Here is a 9,312-nt window from a genome sequence, read left to right on the forward strand (position 1 = left end):
ACTCTGATTCCAGCTAAAATCACTTCTCTGAAATTCACATTATGAAGATGCTTGATTTCTTGATAGTCATTATATGTGTTATTTTTGGAGGACATGTTTTTCAACAAAAAATCAGCATTTCCATGGAAACAATTGTGTTTTTTTTTGCCCACTTGTTCATTTATTCATATAATGCTATTTCATACATGAACGTCTTTGAAAAAAAAAAGAAAAGAGTTTAGCAGTATCCTTTTACTTCATTTTGAGCGATGTACCAGTAGAAAATGTTCTATCACTAAATAATTCAAAATTCTGTGACCATGTTGAACGCATTTATCCCATAGAACTTGAGATAAAAAATACAGTATATAAAGTCATTCCTTGTATATTGAATAACATCTAGAAATGACCGTGCAATTCGGTTGAAAACAAATCTTTACGACAAAAGATGCCTTCACGAGTTGGTCAACCACATTTTTTTGGTGGGGTTCGTGTTTTCAGACTTTTTATTGGTTGCGTTTTTTGTGCTGTTGTTTGTCTGTTCGTCTTTTTATTTTTAACCATGGCTTTGTAAGATTATTTTCGACATGTGAGCTTTAAATGTCCATTTGGTATTTTTTCTCAACATTCTTTAAAATGTTGTGAAGTTGTTCTATTCAATGTAACGTATGTTGATCTCTAGGTGACTTTTTTTTCAGATATAATAAAATAAGCGTTTGCTATATGTATCTTTCATCTCAGTTTTGATCAAATAAATAAAGGGACAAGTTATTTATCAAACTTAAGTATAAAATACAGTTGGAAACTTTGGTTTTATTAATATACTTCTATAAAAGAACAAAGAGTTATAGTTAATTGTCAATTGTAAAATCTTTATAAACGTCTTTCTTATGTTATTTCATCCTTTTGCTTTTCAATGCGACTTCTTTATGCTGTATTTCCTGTAAACATCAATACAGTTTTGGTTCAGCATACACAAAAATACAAACAATGTTATCTAAATATGATAAATCATTATGATTGAACTTTATTTATTTCTATAGTAAACACTCAATGTTGCATACTGTTTCGGTGACTGACCTACATATATAATTAAATGCACTGTTCTCAATTTTAAGTGATCTTTTTATTATTGTGTGTTTCTATTTGTATAAAATTGATGAATTATCCTAATTTTGAGAATTGGATTGCATATAATTATCAAAATTCAATTCATTTCCCCCATTTACTATTTGTTAAATGTCAATTAATGAAAACTAAAGTAAAAATACTATGTAGTTAGCATATTCATATTCTATTTTTTTTTCTACGTTGTACACTTCTGGCTTATCCTAATCGTTTAAAGCACATACACATGTAAAACTCTTTCATCCATCACAAAAAGTGTAAGCTAAGTAAAAACGCAGTTGTAGACGAACTACATTTTCTTCTAAAAGATTCTAGATCTCAACATATGGTTCAAGGTAATGTGATGAAAAAAAGTTTATTTGGATTCTTTTATCTGAAGATTTATTTGTTACTTCAAACTTATCTAATTTATTGCACTCCCTTTTTAAGAACGTAAGAAACTCTTAGAAAATATCAATGTAGTTTGAAAAAAGAAAGGGGAAAGATATATGTGTAATACAATTGATCAGGAGTTGTCTCCCATAGACCCAGTACTATAAAATTATGTTATTTCTTCAGGTCACAGTGGCACTTAACATAACTTTATGTTTTGTCAATAACATGGTTTATAATCATGTTATTTTGGGTGATAGTGTATTCATGGTTTTATTTTAAATGTACTTAAATCATTTTAATAATTTACTGTGCTGGTTTATTTGGAAATTCATTTGATTGTAAGGTTCACATTTTGGGGACCCTGATTGGATAATAAAGTTATCTTATCTGATCTTATCTAGCACAAGTATTAAAACATTTGACGTTTGTACATACTGCACAAGTATTAATCCATCCAAAGCTAAAAGATAAATTGAAAGAGTTGGTCCTGCTTTGTTTCATCAAAACTTATGGGCAACACATATAAAAGTATCTGGTCTTAAAGAGGAACTCTGATTCCAGCTAAAATCACCTCTCTGAAATTCACATTATGAAGATGCTTGATTTCTTGATTGTCATTATATGTGTTATTTTTGGAGGACATGTTTTTCAACAAAAAATCAGCATTTCCATGGAAACAATTGTGTTTTTTTTGCCCACTTGTTCATTTATTTATATAATGCTATTTCATACATGAACGTCTTTGAAAAAAAAAGAAAAGAGTTTAGCAGTATCCTTTTACTTCATTTTGCGCGATGTACCAGTAGAAAATGTCCTATCACTAAATTATTCAAAATTCTGTGACCATGTTGAACGCATTTATCCCATAGAACTTGAGATAAAAAATACAGTATATAAAGTCATTCCTTGTATATTGAATAACATCTAGAAATGACCGTGCAATTCGGTTGAAAACAAATCTTTACGACAAAAGATGCCTTCACGAGTTGGTCAACCACATTTTTTTGGTGGGGTTCGTGTTTTCAGACTTTTTATTGGTTGCGTTTTTGTGCTGTTGTTTGTCTGTTCGTCTTTTTATTTTTAACCATGGCTTTGTAAGATTATTTTCGACATGTGAGCTTTAAATGTCCATTGGTATTTATTCTCAACATTTTTTAAAATGTTGTGAAGTTGTTCTATTCAATGTAACGTATGTTGATCTCTAGGTGACCTTTTTAGATATAATAAAATAAGCGTTTGCTATATGTATCTTTCATCTCAGTTTTGATCAAATAAATAAAGGGACAAGTTATTTATCAAACTTAAGTATAAAATACAGTTGGAAACTTTGGTTTTATTAATATACTTCTATAAAAGAACAAAGAGTTATAGTTAATTGTCAATTGTAAAATCTTTATAAACGTCTTTCTTATGTTATTTCATTCTTTTGCTTTTCAATGCGACTTCTTTATGCTGTATTTCCTGTAAACATCAATACAGTTTTGGTTCAGCATACACAAAAATACAAACAATGTTATCTAAATATGATAAATCATTATGATTGAACTTTATTTATTTCTATAGTAAACACTCAATGTTGCATACTGTTTCGGTGACTGACCTACATATATAATTAAATGCACTGTTCTCAATTTTAAGTGATCTCCTTATTAATGTGTGTTTCTATTTGTATAAAATTGATGAATTATCCTAATTTTGAGAATTGGATTGCATATAATTATCAAAATTCAATTCATTTCCCCAATTTACTATTTGTTAGATGTCAATTAATGAAAACTAAAGTAAAACTACTATGTAGTTAGCATATTCATATTTCTACGTTGCCCTTTAAAAGTTAATTTTACTTACGGAAACATTTTTTGTAGACTACTGCGGCTACACTTATGATAACTACTAAAACTCCTATCACGATACCAGCAATTATCCTGAGAAAAAAACATGACAGAATGTTTGATGGAATGTGTTATTTACACAACATGCAACATGCAGACGGAACAAGAACTTCGTTTTTATTTGTTCTGTTGTTATGGTTTTGTCAGTTTTTTTACTTTTTTTTTAGTTTTAAATGTCCCCGTAGTAATTTCCATCTCCTTTTTCTCCTCATCTATTCAACATTTTATTTACATTTTATGTCCAAACAACGGAAGCGTGTAGTTAGTAGTCATTAGTGCATTTAGAACCCATATCATGTATATACATTTACAAGTGTTTGTAAATGAAACAATGCATCAGTAAAAAGGAGATTTAGGAAGTTGGGGAGACAGACATTTTGGATTGGTTCAAGATATACTTTGGTGCAAAAGTTTACAAACACATGTGAATTTGGAAACAATACATCAATTCAAAACAGACTTCAACTTCAATGACTAGTATATCCCTAAACAACTAGGCAGACTTACAATGATACATGGAAATTGTTATAAATTATTTTAAAATTTTAAAATGTGTTTTATTAAGTCTTCAGTATTCAAATAACGACAATGTTGGATTTTTTACTCTATGAGATAAAGAAATTCAAGTGAAATTGTCCCGATTTGTTATTCTATCTAATCAGTTTTTATTTCGTATCAGTAGAGTTATTAAAAAATAATATGCTCATGTACATAATAGTACATGTTCAATCTAAATTTGCCATTTTGTCAAGTTTTCAAGGGGAAAATGCAAAACGGAATACGAAACGAGACAAACACATATTAACACACGCAACTTAAAATTAGACAAAACAGACTCCACTCCACTAATACAAGCCAAATAAAACATCGTGAAAAGATAAGCATTATAATCTGAATCGAAAATAACAGAACTTGATGAAGTCGAATACTCTTGAATGTGGTTTAGATGTCTATTAATGCATATTAAGGTCAGCATACATAAAACAATAAAGGCACGGGTGAAGGCATGCCACCCTTTTTTTATGTCAAACATAACCTTCAACTATTTGCCTCAGAAAATAACACTAATCAGATTAATGAGAAATCAAACTTTACGCAAAAGTAAAAGAAAAAGACTTACCCAGCGGACAGGCATGTTGATGTACCCGTGCACGCGTAACCACTCGGACAACACCATATGGTTCCTTTACAACAGTGGTAGCCATCTTTACACTGTGAATCAGATTGACATACAGCAGCAGACACTGAAATATTACAAACATATAATCGTGCTTACTGAAAACATTGAGTCACCTTAATTGTTATGACTACACGCAAGAACAAAATAGTGTATACTTTTCAGTTAAACATTTTAATAAATATGATTATAGATACTTTCAAGTAACACTAATTCCGGGAGCAATAACATTTAGATTCGTAAATGTATGCTATAAGATCGTCAAAATGCCATCAGCATATTTAAAATTCTGAAAGCAAAATTGATGCAAAAATGTGTAAAAAAATCTTTTTTAATAACGCATACAGATGCAATATTCAATAACAGTAAAATAAAAGCATTGTGTTCACTATAAATACCTGATGCAAATATGCAAGTTAAAACAAAGCAGATTAGTTTCACATGCATGTTGTATAATGTATGTGTTGTGAGTTTTAAAAGTTACCTTTTTATATCTGGTATGAGGACCATCCTTTAACAAATGTGGAAATTCCTTATATGTTCCTCTGGAAAATTTCGCTCTCGGCAATAAATTATAACGATAGAATGAAGAATATCTGGTTCTGTTTATAAAGCCACATATTTTGTATATGCGTCAGTTTGTTCTTCAATGTGACATACCGTTCACATGTTAGAGATGTTTTTAATAAAATAAATTGTACACTTTTAATCTCTATGCCATTATAAAAGATTGAAAATCAATGCCTGCAATCCCCATATCAAGAAGAATATGAATTATGATGCAAATATTGATTTGGGGATTGATTTATTAATTTTTGGTGTTATAACGCGGTCAGTTTTTATTGGTAGAGGAAGCCGAAGTGCCCGGAGAAAACCACCGACCTTCGATAGGAAAACTGACAATCCTAGTCAATTAAGATTGAAGAGTCGATTGCAACCGCAAGAGAGGGGTTCGAACGCACAACTTTGGTGTTGACTGCACTTGAGATTACAGTAGTATCTACTGAAACCACTCGGCCACCGAGGCCCCTTAATTTTTGGAAGAAATACTCATACCTTATAAAAAATAACCAACTAATTCGAATCCAATGATACGTTCTCTGAAACTTACAGATTAGCGTGATTGTTTGATAGTTATTAACATTCTATTTCTTATGTTGTTGTATTTATTTAACTCAATAAACGATGTATGAGAGAGATGAATTCCTTAATTTAAATAATAAATAGAAAGAAAATTCAATAATGCCGTTAAGGTTATTATTACGACATGGTGCATCTTTTTCCTTGTTGACTGTTAGTGACGGTTGATCACCAGGTACATGGAAATACGGATACTGTTCTATTCATATTTCCTATTATATGATAAAACATGAAGTTAATGAATGTATCTCCCTAATCCGTAGCTCATAATTCTTATCTGGGTTTTGTTGTACTTTTGGTCTTTTATAAAAAAATTACGTACACACAATGGTACATTACCAGCTCATCTGCATTGTCAATGAAAGAATTGTCTCTTATATTCAAAATACTCTGTTTACAGTGAAAGAGGGTTCACGTAGTGGTATTAACCAGATATGGAATTAAAAAGAGATTCAGGATAATTTTAAATATCGATCTTTCTCTGAAATTACATATATCAAAACTTTTGATTTACAACACTAAATACTACCTTTGATCACCATTCCCCATGTGCAATTGAAAACTCGTCTAACAGAAATAGTCCACACTTCTCCTCATTATAAAGATAGTAGCATACGTTTTACATTTATTGCTGTCGGAAAGAATTCAGCATTTCATTATTATAGTGAACAGAAAGGTTAACATGCCTCACTGAGGAACAAGTGATAATATGCTGGAGTTTCTTATTGTCAACATATGTTTTGAATTTGAATGTGTACTATTTCAATAAATAAATAGACTTGGGACAGGCGCAAAAATGCGGCATGTTTATGAGATCTCAACCCTCCCCCTATATCTCTAGCCAATGTAGAAAAGTAAATGCATAACAATACGCACATTTAAAATTCAATTCAAGAGAAGTCCGAGTCTGATGTCAGAGGATGTAACCAAAGAAAATAAACAAAATGACAATAATACATAAATAAAAACATGTCTATATGTCATTTTGCTTTTTTTTGTTGAAATATTTCCATGCTTTTATAGTGATTCAGATTATAACACAATATTGACTGGTTTACACTTTTTTTGACAATTTTACCTATTACGTTTGTTTGTTTTGATCACACATTGTTGTCAATTTATTGGAAGTCTATGCGACAGTCTTACAAGTGAGAAGATCACCTAGCTATAAAACCAGGTTTACTTAATAGTTTTCTTCATGAGGAAATGTCTTAACCAAGGCAGGAAGATGACATTTGTTTTCCATTCGTTTGGCGTGTTTGAGCTTTGATTTTGACATTTGATAAAAGTCTTTCGGCTTACAGTTCAGATTTGTTTTCTATTCTATTTTTTTTTAAAGTTTAATCAGCTTTTAAACGTATGTACAGGGTTTTGGCATTAAAGAAGCATCACTGATGTGGTATAAATTATCAAAATGCCTATCTAGTGTAAAACAGTTGGAACCGTTAATATTTTTCGTTTCATTTTTTTTAATCATTTTTGATATGGGGTGGGATGGGAGAGCTTTTGACATAAAGAACATTGTCATGAATATAACACTAAATTAATTTTTTATATTCAAAAGTAGCAGTAGCATTGCTTGGCTAGGAAAGCGTACCGTTATTATTTTAGGTTTTATGGTATTTAAACGTTTGATTTCAAAAGAGTTTACAGTATGTACATGCAGTGACAAATGTTCAGACATAATCAGAATAGGACCAAGGAAAAAAATATCAATTTGATCTGAAGATTTTATTAATTGAAAGAGGTGTATGATAACTGCATGTAGACAGCATTACCAGGATGGCAATCTGAATATAAATTAACAATGTGGGATATATATATATTTCATGTGTAGCAACGCATATTTTTCCTTTTTTAAGTGATGGGGTATACGTATTCATCTTCATGAAAAAGGTTTTCCAAATAATTTCAAGGTTCTCCTCTTTCGATGAAAATAAAATAACACGGACGAATTTTGTGTTTTCCCACTTACAATTTTAGCGTGTCAAACTCTTAAAAATGTGCGTTTTAAAAAAAAAACCTTTTAAGAAAGATTTGATGTTTTTACATTTCTGATTGAAATAAAACGGGTCCCATAAAATATGCACTTGAAGATAACAATTACATCAAACGCATTTTCTTCAAGATATAAATTATAAGACAGGAAATAAACAGTCTTGAAATTATTAAGTATGTTTTCGTTGTCAAGCATTAAGGTTGCTCTAATTATTCAAGAGATTTTTGTACATTACTCTTGAATAAATCGTTACATGTTGTAAGAGAAAATATAATTTAAATATTTGTAGAACCTTTCGCTGTGTATGTGTAAGCGTGTGTATGTTTTAACATAGAATACCTAAGCGGTATTTGGCAAAACTTTTAAGAATTTTGGTCCTCAATGCTCTTCAACTTCGTACTTTATTTGTTCGTTTTAACTGTTTTTGATTCGAGCGTCACTGATGAGTGTTTTATAGATGAAACGCGCGTCTGGCGTTTATACAAAGTTTAGTCCTGGTATCTATGATGAGTTTATTTACAACCACTGGGTCGATGCAACTGCTGGTTGAGATTTATTTCCCCGAGGTTATCATCAGCCCAGAAGTCAGCACTTTTGTGTGTTGACATGAATAATCATTGATATGGTTATATTTATAAATTACATGTTTACAAAATTTTGAAATACTAAGGCTTTTCTACCTCAGACATAGATAACCTTAGCTGTATTTAGCAAAACTTTTAGGAATTTTGGTCCTCAATACTCTTCAACTTTGCACTTTATTTGGCCTTTTTAACTTTTTTGAATTCGAGGTCACTGATGAGTCTTTTGTAGACGACGAAACGCGCGTCTGGCGTATATACAAAATTTAGTCCTGGTATCTTTGATGAGTTTATTCTAACAGTATTGTCTGTCATGTGATTGTAACATTTCGAAACAAAAACAAAACTTAACGACAAAAGAGATGATTTCAGCTTCCCGATTGTGAACTTTCGATTTCTATGCTACCCAGCAATATTCCAGCAGCACCTTCATAGAAATATACATCTCCCAATAGATACGATTGTATTTTTGATCATAATTTCCTTGCTTGAAAAGAAGCTATTAAACCAAGAGTTTGCAAATGGTAAAATCGCCCTTTCGTAAATTTTACGGACGCTATCACTACTTGGTTGAACGTTATGAAATAACCGTTTCACAGATGATATCAGATATATTCCTTATGTCGTAATTACATTACCAAGGATTTACCCACGTTTTTTTGGTACATTTCTACCCTCTTACATATCAGAACTGTTAGGAAAGACTAAAAACTTATAAAGTTTTTTTTTATCTTTCTATGAATTCAGTACTGATTTCGTCAGTACTGTATCAGTATCAATACAATTCCCTTCTCTTTCACGAATTGGACCTTCCGACTTTAGACTATTTACCGAGTTGGTAATACCATGAGCAACACGTGTGCCATATAAGGAGCAGGATTTGGTTACCCTTCCGGAATACTTGAGATCACCCCTAGGGTTTGGTGGGGTTCGTGTTGCTTAGTCTTTAGTTTTTTATGTTGTGTACTATTATTTGTCTGTTAGTCTTTTTATTTGTTAGCCATGGCGTTGATATCTCAGATACTATACGTAGTAGGGCTT

The 9,312-nt window shown here is 31.0% G+C and overlaps 1 protein-coding gene across 1 annotated transcript; it reads right to left on the reverse strand.

Moving 5' to 3' along the window:
- Positions 1-845: 845 nt before the first annotated feature.
- LOC134709736 (uncharacterized) lies at positions 846-4,998 on the reverse strand. The gene is made up of 4 exons (XM_063569881.1): positions 4,950-4,998; positions 4,495-4,618; positions 3,331-3,407; positions 846-920 (listed from the first exon to the last, which is right to left on the reverse strand). Exons 1-4 carry the CDS (start codon positions 4,996-4,998, stop codon positions 907-909), a joined length of 264 nt encoding a protein of 87 aa, XP_063425951.1. The 3' UTR covers positions 846-906.
- Positions 4,999-9,312: the final 4,314 nt, after the last annotated feature.

The sequence above is a fragment of the Mytilus trossulus genome, chromosome 3 (assembly GCF_036588685.1).
Source record: "Mytilus trossulus isolate FHL-02 chromosome 3, PNRI_Mtr1.1.1.hap1, whole genome shotgun sequence".
Classification (NCBI taxonomy): Eukaryota; Metazoa; Mollusca; class Bivalvia; order Mytilida; family Mytilidae; genus Mytilus; species Mytilus trossulus.